The following is an 18,043-nucleotide window of genomic DNA, read 5'->3' as shown; positions in this document are numbered from 1 at the left end:
GATATCAAAAGCAATCCAGTTCAAGGGGAGAACTTGTTCCGCAGGCTTTCCAGTCCTGAGTGGTCATGTTCATTGACAGTGACTCCTGACACTTTCTCTTCTCCTTTCTGCTATCAATGCTATAACCTTTCATGGTTAAGCAATTATCCAAAAATCACTGGCCTGCACCCTCACTCATGTCAATAGTTTTCAAATTCATTAGGAGATGTCTCTGAACATGGCATCAAACACTAAAATTGAAGGTGATACCTGGGAGTGCGTAGAGAATACACCTGGCCAGGGCACAGGGGGTGCATTCCAGGAGTCCAAGTGGGTGTCTGAAATTAAGGATGTTACTGAACACTCATTAACTTCTTCCACTCTGCTGGAAATATGGCAGCAGCTTCTATGCTGGCAGACACCACCTGTCCAGTAATTTTTATATTTTCAGTCCAAACCAAGTCTTGAATCTGTGTAACCATCCCTTACTTGCAGAAAATGTCTGGTGTTTTCTTTCAGGGGATCCATGCTGGAGTTGATGCATAAGCTCTCTGGAGCGCCACAGTGTCATCAGTAGGAACACATTTTCTGTTCATGTCTTCTATTCACAAATTTAATGCCTTTTGCATCTTAACTAAGCACTTATCACACACTTGGCTGTAACTTTTACAGTTTTAGGTTCGACAACAAAGTTAGCATGATTTTTTTTCTTTCTTCACAGTTTCACAGATTGAAGATTCTTTCAACCATAGATCTTAGCAACCTCAACATACAATGTTCTTTTTCTTTTCTAAAGTTGACAACTTACACCTTTTCACTTAAAGGAAGCACTTTATGGCTTCTCGTTGGCATACGTGAATTGCCAGCAGCATTACTCTTGCACTTTGGGACCATTATTAAGTAAAATCAGCGTGGCGAGAACACAGGCACTGTGATACCAGGACAGTCCATCTATTAACGGAGCCGGCTACTAAGCAACTAAGGGGCGGGAAGCATATACAATGTGGACACACTGGACAAGGGGATGACACAGGTCCTAGGTGGGTTTGGGCAGGACAGTGTGAAATTTCATCACATTACTCACAACCTTGAACAATTTAAAATGTATAAATTATTGCCCTGGTTGCTGTGGCTCCGTAGATTGAGCACCACCCTGGGAAACGAAGAGTCACTGGTTTGATTCCCAGTTAGGGCACATGCCTGGGTTGCAGGCCCGGTCCCCAGTTGGGGGCTCACAAGAGGTAAACACACATTGATGTTGTTCTCCCTCCTTTTATCCCTCCCTTCTCAGCTCTCTACAAATAAACTAAATAAAATAATTTTAAAAAGCTTTTTGTTTCTGGAATTGTCCACTTAATATTTTGGACCGTTGTTGACTGCAGGTCACTGGAGCCACGGAAAGTGAAAGTGGGACAAGTGGGAACTACTGAATATCCCACACTTTGTAGTGTGAAAAGTTATGCTAACTGTACAAGGTGACTCTGGAGATAGACTTCGGCATGAACCAGTGGTTTTCTGGTGTTTCCGGTCCATCTGAATGGATTAAACATCCAGCTTTCCCCATTCGATCTTTCTAAATCTGGGGTTGTTGTTATTTGGGCCATGAGGGTCTCCTTTATTACAGTAATTCCTTAAGGAGGCATCCTAAAGAAGTTGTCTCCCTCTCAGAAGGTGAATAATCCCACAAGGGTTCTGGGGCCTCAAAGTGGGACAGAGGATGTAGTGTCAAAGCTTGGAAATGACTGAATTTCTCAAAAGGATGGTAAAAAGCTTCTAGTCTGGAATATTTTTCAACCATTTAATTTTTCAGAGCCTCCTTTGACTGCTTTATATTAAATCCCTTAGTTTTAATACTAGCAATTTGCTGGGGTAATAACAGTGCTTCCAGAAGTCCTACTATTTGGGGTCTACTACTGAGTGGGGTATCATCTGCTGTCAAAACCCTCTGTTTCCCTAGCCCACCCAAGTCCTATACTATCCCAGAGGCCTGGGCTGTCATTGTCGTCATAGATAATTAACCTCCATTCTTACTGCTCTCAGCAAACCAAAATGAGAACACAGGTGAAACTTCTCTTCAGCCCCCTTGTGGCCATTTGCTGCCATTTGCTGCCATTTGCTGCCATTGCCTTAAGAATTAACTCAGGGTCCACCAGTGAGAGGGCAGAACTGTCAGAACAAAAGCCCCTTGTTGTCAGCAAAGTTTCTTTTGAGAAATCATGTCTTACTCTTATGGGTAGTCTTTTGTAGGTAAGTGCTTTTCTCTTATTGCTTTTAAGATTCTCTCTTTATCTTTGAACTTTAACATTTTAATTATGCTGTGTCTTAGTGTGGTCCTCTTTGGGTCCAACTTGTTTGGGACTGTCTGCTTCTTCTGGACTTATATGTCGACTTCCTTTGCCAAATTAGGGAAGTTTCTTTCATTATTTTTTAAAATAAGTTTTCCATTTCTTGTTCTTTCTCGTCTCCTTCTGGCACCCCTATGATTCAGATGTTGGTAAGTTTGAAGTCATCCAGACGTCCCTAATCCTCTCTTCATATTTTTGTATTCTTGTTTCTTCTTTCTGTTCCGGTCAAATGTTTTATTTTTTCCTTTTTGTTCCAAATCATTTATTTTAATCGCAGCTTCCTTCACTTCACTGTTTGTTCCCAGTGTGTTTTTCTTTATTTCACTTTCTGTAAACTTAATTTCTTCCTTTATATTTTTGCTGTACTCTATGAGTTCTCTGAGCATCCTTACCACTAGCATCTGATAGGTTGGCTAACTTCATTTCATTTAGTTCTTTTTCTGGGGTTTTGTTCTATTATTTCATTTGGGCCATATTTCCTTTCCTCCTCAATTTCGCAGCCTCTCTGTGTTTGTTTCTGTGTATTAGGTAGAGCTGCTTTTACTCCTTGTCTTAGTAGCGTGGCCTATGAAGCAAAGGCACCTGTAAATAGGGTGAAGTGAAGCCTTAGGGAACTTCTGGGGCAGGACCACCCGCTTCACTGCTTTGTGGCTCTGCCTGTGGTCGGTGGCTCGGAGAGGGGACAATGGCTGCTTCCTGGCTTCTTGCGATTTGCCAGGCACTTGCCTTTTTTTCAGTCACTTCACACACTTTCCAGATGCGATTGGGCCCTTCCAGTTGCTGCCCTGGGGTTTGCATTCTAAGACCATGCAGGCCCTTTAAGTGGCAAAACTCTGGCAGTTTCTTCTGCTCCTCCAACTGACACTGGTTTGTACAGCAAGAGATAGTGGGGGTCTGTATTCCAGTACTGGAACCCCAGGCTGTGTGTTCTGGCCTGGGATTGGGATTGCCCACTCCCAGGGTATCCCTCCCGATTTTTATCCACCACACGAAACGCCGGCCATCCATTAGCCGCCACTGCCGCCTGTCCTACCCACACAGCCTCTCCAGCCTGTGTCCGCGACTCCGACACTCCTACCTGTCTGGTTGAATGTGTCTTCATTAAATCCTTGCTTGTCGGACTTCCCTAATGCGCGAATTTCTGACAGTTCTGGCTGTTATTTATTTTTAAGGTCTGACTGTAATTCTTTCTATTGTTTAGTGAGTATGCGAAGCGTATCTACCTATGTGCCCATCTTGACCGGAAGTTGCCCAAATTAATTTTTTAGAGCAATTGTAGGTTAGTAATAAAACTGAAGCAAAGATACAGAACTTTGTCATAGCCTATAACCACTCACAATAGGCTGTTGCTTTATCAGTATGCCCCTGGGATGTGGCAATTTACTACAGTTCATGAACTTACATTGACACTTCATCCTTAATTTACCAAACAAGATTCCTATATTCTTGCCTTACAGTGTTGGACACTTTTTAATATACCATCAAATCAGGAGAGCACTTCTCTGTTGGGCGGAGTCAGTCCGACAAAGCTGGAATAATCTGCGAATAGGGAGCGGCCAAGTCCCGCCCCTTCCTTCCCATGACCCACCGCGTCTCCTCACAAGCCCCGCCCACTGGTATTTAAACCCACCCCAGCCTGCCTGGGCTCACATCCTCGCGGAAGAGGGCAGTGCGTGGGCCGCTTCGTCTGAGCGGGGACTGGTTCTTCCAGCACAGTGGGACCTGGAAGCGCATTCCAAGGAGAGGACAAAACACTTGCTAAGTGAACGTCTGTCTGTCTGCTCTGTTGAATTTTGCGTTTGTTTGGGGGATACAGTCCCACCACACACACACACACACACAAACACACACACACTCTCTCTCTCTCGCTCGCTCTCTCTCTCTCACGAATCTCACATCACACATCCATTGCTGAAGCCAGGAGAGGGGGCAGGCCGTCGTGGGAGCGGCAGGTTTCTCCACCATGTCTGCACCTGAGGAGAGTGGGGTCATGTCTGTCTCCTCCCTCAAAGGGTCCCCCAGCCACAACTCTCCAAACTCCATGCCAACCTCACCCCGCTTCTCACTCTCTTCTCCAAAGAACTCAGAACAAAAAGCTTCTCCTCCCCAGAGACCCCAGGCTATTTTCCATTCTCACCAATGACAGCACCTTCATCTCCATCATCACCTCCACCACACACCTTCACGTGGGTACAAGGTCACCTCAGCAAGTGTCCGTCATCCTGAGAGGTGTTCAGACAGACTCTCCTGTTGGCCTCCACCAGACAATAAAATGGTTGAACATTATATTCAACTTGACCGACTCGGAGTTCTGTCGTCCTTTCCCGACCTGATTCATGAAAATCAAGCAGAACTAGCGAGTCTATAAAGGGCGGGCTTCCCGTCTCTGTCTGGACGCCCTGGCCCCGGGTGCGCATGCGCCCACGTTTGGGCGGGAAGCCGGAGGTAGGACGCGCGGCTGAATGAATTACAGGTGCAGGTGGGGCGGCCCCGGCAGGTACGGTCCGTGGGTCTCCCGGGTGCTTCTCACAGGTGCGGTCATTCCCACAGCTCTGCGCTGTGTGAGGAGGACGGAGGCAACATGGGCCCCTGGTCCAGGGGCTCCAGATCCTTTCAGGACAAAGGGCTGCAGCAGGCGGTTGGCTGAGATGGGCGGGGACCTGCCCGGAACCACAGGGCGCATGCGCGAGGCTGGGGAGGCTGCTGAGGTGGGCGCTCCTCCCACCTTCTCGGGCCGGCACCGCTCGGGTCTGGGAGTGCGAGGGGAGGGGCCCCGGCCCTGCTGGCAGCGTGCGCGGGTCGCTGGACACACGGGGCAGCTGGCGCCCAGGCCTCCTGCTCAGAGAAGCCCGAGTTCGCTGGATTTGTCCACTTGCAGGAGACTCCGGGGTTCCCGAAGGCCTCTGTCCAGGGTCCTGGGCGTCCCCCTCCTGCCCACGGCCCAACTCTGCACCCTGCCTGTGCGGTTCCGCCCCTCCAGGCTCTGGGGCGTCTTTTCCTCCGGGACGCTGGGAGCCGCGCTGTTGCCGGGGTGTCCTCCCCCAACACGGCCCCTCTTTCGGAAGCTGGGCCTCTGGCGTCACAGAGCCTGTCGCCTGTGACCGCGGGTCCTTCCCCGTGTGCAGTAGGTGGGAGCGGCCAGGATTCGGGAAGGGGTTACAGTACAGTCTGCGGTGAAAGTGGACAGTGGTGGGACCGGGCGGGGTCGCGGACTTGCTGCTGCGGAGGGCGGGCGTGGCCGCGGCCTTGAGTCAGGCGGGCGTGGGTGGCACTCAGGGTCATCAGACTGAGGTTTGGTCTGTGATCTCTAAGGCAGATCGTACGCGCGCTTGTAAGGGTGGGCACAGGAAAGCCCTGGCAGTATCGGCCTCAAAAACGTCAGAGTACTTTTCAGTTGGGGAACACTGGGCTTTGCCCCCAAATTACTTCCCTTCATGTGGGTGCTTTTACACACTGGAAATGTTTTCAGTGACAATATTTCAGAAATATTTTTAAAATTTCTCACAAAATATTTGGCAAAAGCATTTACCCGTGGGAATCTAAAGCCATGTACTGACTGGAAACTGGGTGAGCAGAGTAATGCACTCTTTACAGGTTTTTCTGCGGCTGTCATTTGAGTTTTCTTTTTTGTCATCGATGACGTTCCACAAACATTTGCTTTGAGGATCTGTTTATTTTTCTTTTGTAATCATTAGTAATTAATGTAAATATTAAATGCAAGGTTTATTTTTAATATTTCAATGTTTTCATTATTTCCATATTGGCATAGCTGATGATTTCTGTTATTTTGGATTTGTCTTGATTTTATATATAAGAAGAGCACGTTGTAACTATAAGCAGCTCGGGAATAAATAAAATGTAAAGCAAAGCTCCTCCCCATCCTCAGCCTTGTCTTCCTCTCCTCAGAAAACCCACCATCAGCAGTGCCTGCGGGGCCTTCAGGAAGGGTCTGAGCCTAGAAGGGCAGGGCTGCACTGACATGACGGGAGGTAGCAGGTGCTGGGGGAGCAGGAACTATGCTCTGGGGTCCCCAGGTCAGAGCCTGCCCTGCTATTCATTGTGTGACCTGCGTGAGTGATATGGCTTGTGTGCCTCAGTTTCCTGAAATGGAAAATGGTGCTGAAAACCAGATAAAATGAATTCATAATTGTGAAGAATTTCCACCTGTGCCTGGAGCACAGCAAACATTGTGTAAGTGCTTATTGAGACAGAAATGATTTTTGTTTGTTTTAAACTTAACACATATGTATCTTTCACTCTTTTGATTTTATTTTATTTTTTAAGTATAATTTATTTTTAGAAAAAGGGGAAGGGGGTGAGAAACATAAACGTGTGGTTACCTCTCACATGCCCCCAACTGGGGACGTGGCCCACAACCCAGGCATGTGCCCTGACTGGGAACTGATCTGGGAACCCCATGGTACGCAGGTCGGAACTCAATCCACTGTGCCATATCAGCCCGGGCTCTTTTTCCTTTTATATGTAATTTGAAATATTTTTTTTCTGGGAACACACACATTCATGTCAGGTTTTCTAATGGCTGAGCCATGTGGCAGTGTCTGTATCAAGATTGATTTCACCAGTACCTACTTTGTTCCTAGGTTTCACAGATATTTTAACAACATGGAAAGTATTCACAGTATCATGTTAAAGGGGCAAAAGCTAGGGTCAAAGTGTACATGCTGTGAACCAATGGTGCAGCTGTTCAACAATGCATGTGAGTTCACATGGACTCAGTTTCTCCTTTGAGGGCCAGGGAAGCATAGGGGCTTGCCTGACTCCAACGTGCTGGGAGGACAGTGTCTTCAAACTAGTATGTCTAGGATGGTTTCTCACTCCCTCACAAAATTGCTTCACTTTTCAATAGTAATTTGTTGAGCTAAAATTTATATAACAACTTTAAACCCATCATTTTAAATATTTAGCATATGTAACTCAATGGGTTTCTGAAAAGTGTATGTACCTAGGTGGACAACCATCACCACTAATTCCTGATACACCTTCCTCACAGCCCCTGGCAACCGCTAATTTACATCTTGTCATTGTGGATTTGACTGTTTTGGACATTTCATAGAAATGGATCCTATGTGGCCTCTTTTACTCTGCATAGGGGGTCCAGGTTCATGCGTGTTGTAGTGTGTGCATCAGGCCCTCATTGCTTTTTGTTGTCAGTGATATCCCACTGCATGGACACCCCACCTTTTATGCACCGACTCATCAGCTGATGGCAAGTGGGGTTTTTGATTTCCACTGATGACTGTTAAGAATAATGCTGTTTTGCAAAATAAGCAAACAAAATAGAAACAGACTCATAGTTACAGATATTAGACTAATAGTTGCCAGAGAAGAGGGTGTAGGGAGGGCTGGGTGAAAAGGTGAAGGGAGTGAGAAGTACACACTGGTAGTCACAGAATAGTTACGGGCATGTAAAGTCCAGCACAGGGGATACAGCCAATAATGTTGTAATACCTGTAGGGTTCCAGGTGGGGCCTTGAAATATTGAGGCGGGGAACACTTTGTAAAGTATATGACCATCTACATATTCTGCAATTCACTTGAAACTAATATATACTAATATTGAAAATAAACTGTAATAGAAGAAAAGATAATTCTAGTATGGATATCTGTTTACAAATGATGTGAAGTGGTATTCGTGTTTTTTATTACAAGTTCCTTAGTGACTAAAAGTGGTGAGCACTTCATGCCATTATTTACTATTCCTGTATTTTGTGTAGAGCAATGGTCCTGTAATCTTTCCCATTTCTTATTTATTTTGCTTCTGTCTGTTGACTTGAAAAGTTATTATATTCTGGATAAGATTCTTTGATCAGGCATGAAATGTGCAAATATCTCCTCCAACAGTGTGAGTTGTCTTCACTTTCTTGATGACGTCCTTTGCAGTTTTTCATTTTGATGGATTCTAATTTATCTGTTTTCACTTTTTTCTCTCCTGTATTTGTTATCATCTAAAAAAACATTGCATTATTCTTCTAGGTCAGAAGATTTATATCTAGATTCCTTGAAGAATTTTATACTTTTAGCCTTCACATTTCTCTGCACCATGCCAGGAACTAATCCGACTTAGATTATTTCTTTTTTCATGTGCATGTCGGTTGTCCCAACAGCATTGGTTGAAAATACAATCCTTTTCTCATGGAATTACCTTGGCACCCTTGTCAATAGTCAATTGACTTGTGCAGGTGTATTTGTGAAATCTCAATTCTATTTGATTGTTGTCCATCATGATGCCAGTCCACACTGTTCTCATTTATAGTAGCTTTACAGTGAGCTTTGAAATTGGGGCATTTAAGTTCTCCAACTTTTTCTTCTTTTTCGAGAATGTGTTGCCTGTTTTCGGTATTCTACATTTTCTTATAAATTAGTATCAGGTTGCCAGTTTCTACACAATGGAGAGCTGGCTTTTGATAGGGATTATGTTGAATCTGTAGATGAATTTGGAGTTAATTATTCCCATTTTAACAATATTAAATCATCTGATCCACAAACGTGGAAAAATGGTTTTATTTCATAAAATATGTAACATGGCATTATTTAAGTAACCTTTTGTGTTGTATGAATAAAATAAACCATTCTTTTATTATATGTTATGATCAAGAAATTACTGGTGTATAAATTAATTGAGGACATACATTTTAACTTGTCCGAGATAATTGTGTTCTTGTGGGAAGTTACCGGTTGCGAGAAACTCAAGCAGCACTGGAAGAGGCAGACGAACAAACTTTTATTCGTGCATGCGGGCCCAGAGTAGTAGTCTCCAAAGGTCTGAGCCCGGAGCTGCGCATCTCCCAAGCTTTTATGGCATTTTGTCAAGGAAGCGTGGGAATCAATGCTTATTGGCGGAATGTTCGCGGGTAAACTGTTCAAAAGGTTTTTCTGATGCAAATACAAGCATAGTTAATTACAGAAACAGAACATGGCGATTATTTTCCCTATCAGTGCGATCTATTCTTGAGTCTTCAGTATGCTCTGTATTCTTTTCCAATTCACTCTAAATTCAGGAAGTTCTTGTGATGACCTTCCCCAGTAACAATCTTAGGATCCAGCTGCTAACTTGAGTTCTAGATATGTGGCTATTCTCTGGCTCCTCTTCCTTGTCCGAGGTGCACTACTCCATTCCCCAAGCTTACCTGCAGGCTTGAGAGGGTTTAGGGTGAAATGTTCAAGGTCATTGTCTGTCTGTGTTCTTTTGTATCACTGTCACCTCCTAGATGTATTTCCTTATATCCCTCTAGGAAGAAGGGATTGGGCTCTCTGCACAGACCTGGGGCTGAGTCAGATTCTAGTGATAATGGAGGTCACCGGAATTTGTGCATAATGTGGCCCCTTCCAAGACAAGTGCCCAAGGATGGGACGCCCAGTCACCTCATGTTCCCCACCTGGGGCATCCTTCATCACCCCTGGTGTCTAATTTTGGTTTCCTCATCCACATGGCAAGGGGGCATGACTCATGTACTTGGGTACTTCTCTATGGTTTTTCTGGACAGGGTCCAATTTTTTTAAGTAAAAAATGTTAAATCTTCCCAGGTCGACAGTGTCATACACTGACATGTCTGGAGTCTCAGCATGGAGCATGTCCAGACCTGCCAGAGAATTTATCAGCCTCTCATCCCTAGTACTTTTCAAAGCCCCTTCTACTTATATTGGGCTGAGTGGTTTCCATTTGCTGCCACTGAGCATTGCAAGCAGGGAAAAGAGCTGGCATGCCCATCCCAGTGAGGATCCCCAAAAGCCCTGTTGCAGTACCTGGAATCAGGCCTGACACCTGAAGAGTACAGGCGGAGCCAAAGAACAACCTCCCCATCCAGTCAGCAAGCACAGGTCGGGGCCCAGGGCCCTGGGGAGTGGCCCTCCTGCATGCCTGACATTCTCAGAGAACAGATGGAATTCCTACCATTCTTGCCTGGCTCCCTGCAGGCAGGTGAAAGTAATACCCCAGTGCTGCCAGGTGGGAGAGTCAACCTATTTAGCTGCTGGGCTACAGGGAAAGCCAGTGGGGAAGCCTGTGACAGGCAGAAACCCCAATTTCCTTCTCTGTTTCACATTCCAGAAGGACAGTCAGCCAGAACCACATAGAGGCACGTCTTACTTGGGGTTTGTCCAGCAGGGCCTAACACTGGGGCCTGCTCGCCCTTCTGGGAGGGGCTGGGCCTGGGACTGATGGAGACCCCGTGTGTGTGACCTTCAGAGGGGCCTCCTGCCAGGGTCCCCCTCCCACTGAGGGAACTGGGCAGAGAGGATAAAGCCAAAGGGATTTCAATATCCCTTATTTCCCATGAGAACCTGAGTGTTTTCTGATCTTTGGAAGACACAGTGTCCCCAACAAATGGGCACCTCACTTTGGCATGGCAGCACTGATCCCTGACATCACAGAGCTTTATGTCCAGTAGAGGTGGCAGACTGGTCTCAAACAGTGACCACTGAGACTGGGCAGTGTGGAGGAAGCTGACTATGGAACTTTTGTTGTAGGTGGTGGTGGTCTTGGGTGCCTAGTGGCCTGACTGGATACAGGACAGCCCCTGAGCCAGGAATTTATATGGGTATCAGGAGGAATGACACACAGCACAAATGTATATAAAATGTAGTTTACTACCCACACAGGAAAGAATAGGGTTTCCAAAGGGAAAGGGCTCACATTTCATCCAGGGGAAGTAAGGGGGAAGCGGGGTTAGCCGTGGCTTTCATTTTGTCCAGAAGTTGGGGCAGGTCTTGTTCTTTGTGGTTTGAACTTCCCTTCAGGTGAGGGGAGGGAGCCCGAGGTCTTTCTTGAAGGCTGAGCCAGACGTGGGGCTGACAGGGGGAAGGCATGGGGCTTGAATGCTCTCAGTCAAACATCAGATAGGAAGCCTTCATCTTCATTACAGGGTGTTAAACAGGGCTCTGTAAGGGTGTTTGTTTCCTTGGTATCATTTCTCCATTAATGAACTTCTTGCAGTTACTCCCATTTTTATATTACTGTATAAATCTTAGGTAGCCCTCATACTGGTCTACAGTGACAAGAGACGTGGTAAGCTTGGAGACTGGAGCAGTGCTACCTGGACAAGGAAGAGGAGCCACAGACACACAGTAAATTGGAATTCATCTAAATTAAAATATTTTTGCCCTGGCTGGTGTGACACAATGGATTGAGCGCTGGCCTGCAAACCCAAAGTTCATTGATTCCATTCTCAGTCAGGGCACAGGTTGTGGGCCAGGTCCCCATTTGGGGGTGTGGTAGAGGCAACCGATCAATGTATCTCTCACATGTTGATATTTCTCTCCCTTCCTCCCTCCCTTCTCCTCTCTAAAATAATAAAAATAAATAAAAGCTAAAAAAATTTAAAACTTTTATTTCCAAAAACACCATGCAGAAAATGAAAAGACAACTTCCAAGAAAATATTTTCAAATCAACTATCTCCAACTTATTTACAAAGTTATCTAGCTACATCTTCCCATTTCTCTGTGTTTGGTGATGACAGTCTTCCTCCTTTTGATCCCAGAGATATGTGTGAGGAGCTGCAGGATGTCATTTCCTTGCCCCTTTTCCATGATTCATCTAGTTAATTATCTCCTACTGGTTTGAGAGTCACTGGCTTGCTTCTTTATCCCTAACAATATGCCTGATTAGAGAAGTGTATCAAGAAGATAATGAACACTCTTACCAGGCAACAATAAAAAGACAAACAACCAAATAAAAACTTGTCAAAGGAGTCAAAACATTTCCCCAAGGACAATATACAAACAGCCACTAAGCCCATGAAAATGGATCAGCATGTTTAGTCATCAGGGAAATGAGAATCAAAACCACAAAACCGCTTCACACCCACATGTACAAGTATAGTCATAGCAGAATTATTCATAATAGCCTAAAATTGGAAATGACCCAAACGTTTATCAGCTGAGGAATGGTGTATGTGGGTTTCCACCTGTTCATCATGAGGCTCGGGGTGGAACGCCTGGGGCACTCGCCTGGGCCACTGTCACCGTGGCGAGTGCCCACGGACATTTCCTGGACGGCAGTCATGTTGTGCCTGGACCACCCTTGTAGTTCTTACTATGACTGCAGGATGCGCCTCAGCAAAAACCATTAGAGACTCTTAACAAGATTTCTTACTCACAGATCCTGCAGGGTACACGGCACGTCCGGGGACCACACAGAGAGTGGGGGTGGGGGGTGCAGACGTGGACCTGAGGTTCTGCCTTTACATAGATCCAGGATGGGGTGTCTAGGGTTTGGTGAGTTCACACTTTATTGGCGAATGTAAAGCATAAAAGCATGAAATAGAGCGCAGAAAGGAAGCCGCACAGCGGTGGAAGCTTTGAGGGGTTTAGGGGTGGTCCTCAGGCTGTCAGTTACCCAGCTTGCCTAGGGCTTTAAAAGGTGAAAGTCCTGGGGCAAGCTGCCTGCTCCCTAATCTACTTGTTTGGCTAGCAGCTGTGTCACATCTGGGTTTCTGTGTACGGAGATGGTGGCTGTCATTTGGATGACTCAGCTTAATGGCAGCATTTACATTACAATCAAAAGCATGCCTGGCTGGTGTGGCTCAGTGGGTTGAGCACCAGCCTGTGAACCACAGGTCACGGGTTCAATTCCAGGTCAGGACACATGACTTGGTTGTGGGCCAGTCCCCAGTTGGGGGTGCGTAAGAAGCAAACACACGTCAATGCAATGTTTTCTCCCTCTCTTTCTCCTTCCCTCCCTTCCACTCTCTCTAAAAATAAATTAATAAAATCTTTTTTTTTAAAAAAGTGTATCTCAGGTACAAGTACAACATGGATGTCCTCTGAATACCTTACACTAAATGAAAGACACAGATCATCACATCGTGCGTGATTCCATTTCTATGAAATGCCCAGAACAGGCAAATCCATAGAGACAGAAAGCAGGTCAGTGGGTGGAAGGGGTGGGAGAAAGGGACTTGGGGGTGACAGCTAATAGGTACGGGGTTTCTCGTTGAGCTGATTGACGCGTTTTGGAATTAGTGGTGAGTGCTGCACTACATTCTAAGTATATACATACATCGAAACTCCCTGATTAATTAAATCAGAAATTCTATGTTATGTCAATTTCACTTTAAAACAACAATAATAAAAAATAAGGACTGAAGAAAAAACAACCATAGATTTACTGGCTACATGGCTGACACCCAAGACCGCAGATCAGGCAGTGTCAAGGCGTTACTGGCCCTAAAGAAAACCCATGGCACCAGGAGCACAGGAGCACACATTTTAAAAACGGGGATATTGGGCCTTGGCTGGTGGGGCTCACTGGACTGAGCACTGGACTGCTAACCATAGGGTAGCCGGTTCAATTCCCATCAGGGGACATGCCTGGATATGGGCCAAGTCCCAAACTGGGGGCGAGACAGAAGCTGTTGATCAATGTATCTCTCACATATGTTGATGTTTCTCTCCCTTCCCCTCTCTACAAAAATATAAATTAAAAAAACTAAAAGAATTAAAAACTTTTACTTCCAAAAACAGTATCTAGCCCTGGCTGGCATGGCTCAGTGAATTGAGCACCCGCCTGCAAACCAAAGAGCTGCCGGTTCTTTTCCCAGTCAGGGCACATGCCTGGGTTGTGGGCCAGGCCCCCAATTGTGGGTGCATGAGAGGCAACCACACATTGATGTTTCTTTCCCTCTCTTTCTCCCTCCCTTCCTGTCTCTCTAAAAATAAATGAATAAAGTCTTTTTAAAAGACTGGGTAATTGTCAATGCAGTGATGTATCTTAGGGATTTTTCCTTTAAGATTATGTTGTGAACATTTTCCATGTAATTTGAAAGTCTTTGAAATATATTTAAAAAACAAAAGACACTGGATTTAAAAATCTTGATGCAGACACTGCACTAATTTTCTGCCATTAGGAACTTTAAGATGAATCTATGGGTCCTCACACTGAAATAGTTCTACACCTTTTCTTATGTTAAAAAGACAAAATAATGGAAGTTATTTATACATGTCAGTTAAAATAGAGAAGAAAACGTGTATCTTTCAATAAGCACTTACACGTTTAATATATTCCCAGCACTGTTTGAAATCCTTTATAAATATTGATCCATTTTGCCAGGTTTTCATCGTCATTTTACAAAAGAGTAAACTGAGGCACAGAGGCACAGTCACTCCCGGAATGCATACTCAGTAGCAGGGTCTCACCTGGGCCCTCCAGCTGCAGAGTCCCTGTTCCCCCAGCCCCTGCTGCCTCCATCTGTCTCTGCAGACGCACACAGAACCTTCTGGAAGGTCACACAGACACCGTCTATGTTTTTGAGGGGAGGATGGGGAGGAGCTTTGCTTTTTCTTTTATCCGCCTGCATAGAATTCTGCAAAGTGGTGGGTCTGGCCTTAGTGACGCAAAGTAGAGACAACGGTCAGAGCGGACAGTCCGGAAACTCTGGGCGGCGTCCTCAGGGGAAGGATGGGTCTTCAGGGCCCCCCGCAGTCGGCGGTGGTGGGCGGGGGAGGGGTTACCTATCAGCCTGGGGGTGGTTGACCTTCACCCAAAGCCCAGGAAGCTCAGGCCCCTCGTCTGGGCCACCACGCGGGGCGGGAGGGGAACGATCGCCAGAGACCCGTTTTGGGAGACCCCACGCCGTGACTCAAAGGTTCCAGCCTTTTCTGTCCTATTATCATATGATTGTTTTAAAATAAAACTAATACATGAAAGTAGTTTTAATTTCTTTCATATTTCAAAAAGTGTCTGGAGAGAACAGGGGGCATTTGCAGCCTCTGTTCACAGTCTGCCCGTCCTGTCCCGTCCTGTCCCCTCCTGCCCCGTCGCTGGGCCCCGTGTGACCTCACGCCCCCCCTCCCTGACCCGGGTCCCCCTTGCGGGAGGTTCTGCCGCGGGCGTCACAGAGCCCGACGCCTGTGACCGCGGCTCCCTCCCGGGGATTGTGGTTGGGAGAGGCCAGGGCCTCAGGAAAGGCGTTCCCACCCTCCGTTTGGGGGGAAAGCGGACAATTGGAAATGCTGACCCCCCATGTCTGTTCCAAACAGTTTCTTGGAGGCAAGTACATCCTTCCTGTCCGAGGTCCCAGCCTCCCACACCACGAGTTACTGGCTGGCGGGGACAAGTGGGAAGGCCAGCCCTGGGCTGGGCTGCAGGAGAGGCAACGTTTCGTCCCAGCGCTGGGGACTCCTCGCTGGGGACTCCCCGCACTCGGAGCCGCCCGCCACCCGCCCCCGCCCCCGAGCCCGCTGCTCTTCCATCGCCGACCGCCAGGGGGCGAGGCGGCCACGACCTCCTGTCACTGAGGCGAGACAGGTGGTGGGGGCGGGGGGGGGGACACTCAGATTCAGAGCAAAAGCCCCCTCCCTCCCGGTGGATCCATCCCCTCCCAGTCCCAGCCAAGTGAGGGCGAAACAGGAAGCGGAGCCCTGTGAATGGGATGGAGTTTTTATTAGTGCAACAAGCAGAACAGGGTGAAATTTGTTTGTATTTGGCAAAAGTTGACATTCCTTGCGATCCCTGGAAGCCAGAGAGGACCCCTGTCTACCATTTATGACCTTCCACACCGTTCACGAGCCAGGACAGTAAATGTAAAACTGCAAAATTCCTATAGTGCCTTGTGTTTGCACCGAGAAGAGAAAACGATCTGAAGCAATGGACTGTCTCAGCGAAGGGTGCCCAGTGCCTGGGGATCCTGCACCTGATACCGGCTCTAGGTGTCGGGGCCTCCAACAGCAAAGTATCCCTCAGGATTGTCCAGAACCACGGAAAGAGGACCCGTCACCAACTTAGGACACATTTAGAGAATTAAAGGAGGAAGAATAAAAAGAGCAATTGAAGGTGAGTGTCTGTTGTCCCCAAACATCCATGTCACGTGCCAGATCTCTGTCAGCACCAGGGACCTGTCACCAGGCTCATTCAGGAAGCTGAATCCAGCAGGCAACTCGTCACCGGGTTCTCTGTCTGCTGACACTGCAGAAAGAGGGCCAGAAATGGAGGGACAGATGGACCATGGACAGAGGAGTGGAAAAGAGAGACAGGGGGACAACAGAGAGAGTGAGAGAGAAAAAAGAGAGAATGGGGGAGGTATACTGAGTAGAACAGGTGGCCGGGGACAGGGGGACACCAAGAACAGGGCAGGGAGGTGGCATCCAGACCCTCCCCGGTCCCTTGCACGCCCTGCTCCTGTGAGAGGACAGGACCTTACCTGGCACAAACCCTGTCATCCAAGGACCGGGTCAAGGAGCACTTCTGGCCTCTCACTTTTACCACGAAGGTCTCCTGGGGTCTGAATGACCAGGGGCAGCACTGCTCGAAGCAGACCCTGAAGGTGCAGTTTCCACACCCCCGGGTCCTGCTCAAGGGCACCACGGCGTTGTCATAGCAACAGTGTCGCTGGGGGTCGTAGAACTTGGTCCCACATCGTGTGTGTGACTGGCACAGCATCAGGTGAGCGCCCGTGGGAGACACTGGAGGAGACAGACCTGCTGTGGCCCAGACGGCAGGGCAGGTGGGGCCCAGCCCGGGGTCTTCTGGGAGCCGCACCCAAGACCCAAATGTCCTTGTCCCTCGTGGCCTCACCTGGGGCTCCGTGGGAGCAGAGGAGGGTGACGATGCACAGAGCAGCCAGAACAGCTGTGGGAGAGGATGGAGGAGGTGCGGCTGAACGGGAGCCCCGCCTGGGGTGGGGGAAGGACTGAGGGGTCTCTGTGCTGATTGAGGCTCAGGGGAAGGTTCAGAGCTATACAGGGTGGAACCTATCCCCTGTGTTCAGGGGCCTTGGGATTTCGGACCCGTGGAAGGTGAGGGCTCCTGGCAGGACTCCTGAGATAAGTGGGCGCAGGGCGCTGGGGCAGGTGCGTGTTTCCTGGGCAGGAGCTGAGTGTGAGGCTCAGGCGCTGTCAGGCTCTCCGGGGGCTGAGCTGACTGGGCTGTTATGCGGGGGACCCGCAGGAAAGGTTAGAAGACCGGGTTTGGTGGGGATGGGACATGGATGGCCCTGGGCATGAGTTTCAGAACTCAGTCAGATGTGGATGGAGAGGAGATTGGGAATTGGATCGGCTAAGGCCTGGCACCAAGGAGGAGGGAGGGGCTGAGGTAGGGATGGGTGGTGGCTGAGATCAGAGAGGGGCTCTGAGGGAACTGGGGTTGGGTCCCCCTTACCCAGGCTGTAGCATCGGGGAGCCATGGTTCTGGGTTAGCTGGAGCAAAATCAGAAGAAGGTCTTCGGCTTCTAGCAGGTGCTTTTATTTGATAAGGGGTGACGTCACCAATTCTCCTGCCTGTGTCCTGGCCTGCAGAGACATGCTGGGACCTGGGGTCCGGAGATATCCTGAAATCATATCTTGCTCTTGGAATCCTATGACATCCAAGAAAAGACAGAGTTCCCCACCCCCACCTGGATACTCTCCAAATGCCTCCCGTGCATGCCCAGCAGCAAGGCCTTGTCAGCAGGCAGGATGGCACAGGAATCCACCAAAGAGCATTTTATCACACCCCTGAGTCGTCCGCTTTTCCCACATTTCTTTTTTAAGATTTTATTTATTTATTTTTAGAGAGAGGTAAAGGGCAGGAAAAAGAGAGGGAAAGAAACATCAATGTGTGGTTGCCTCTTGCATCCACCAATCAGCAACCCAGCCCCCAACACAGGCATGTGCCCTGACTGGGAATCAAACTGGTGACTCTTTAGTTCACAGGCTGGCGTTCATCCACTGAGTCACACCAAACGGGGGAAAGAATTTTATTTGGGTTGTTGTGGTCAATGTCATT

General features: G+C 47.8%; 1 protein-coding gene across 1 annotated transcript; it reads right to left on the bottom strand.

The window, feature by feature from the left end:
• Nucleotides 1-4,791: 4,791 nt before the first annotated feature.
• On the bottom strand, nt 4,792-17,462 carry LOC149994774 (insulin growth factor-like family member 1). Its single transcript, XM_090259084.1, has 4 exons — nt 17,438-17,462; nt 16,856-16,909; nt 16,482-16,743; nt 4,792-5,074 (listed from the first exon to the last, which is right to left on the bottom strand). The coding sequence occupies exons 1-4, from the start codon at nt 17,460-17,462 to the stop codon at nt 4,792-4,794; spliced, it is 624 nt and encodes a 207-aa protein (XP_090115210.1).
• Between the last annotated feature and the right edge of the window lie 581 nt (nt 17,463-18,043).

This window comes from Furipterus horrens, unplaced genomic scaffold (assembly GCF_987537825.1).
Source record: "Furipterus horrens unplaced genomic scaffold, mFurHor1.1.pri manual_scaffold_13, whole genome shotgun sequence".
NCBI classification, from domain to species: Eukaryota; Metazoa; Chordata; class Mammalia; order Chiroptera; family Furipteridae; genus Furipterus; species Furipterus horrens.
Note: the sequence above shows the minus strand (reverse complement) of the source record. Positions and strands in the feature narration are given on the sequence as shown.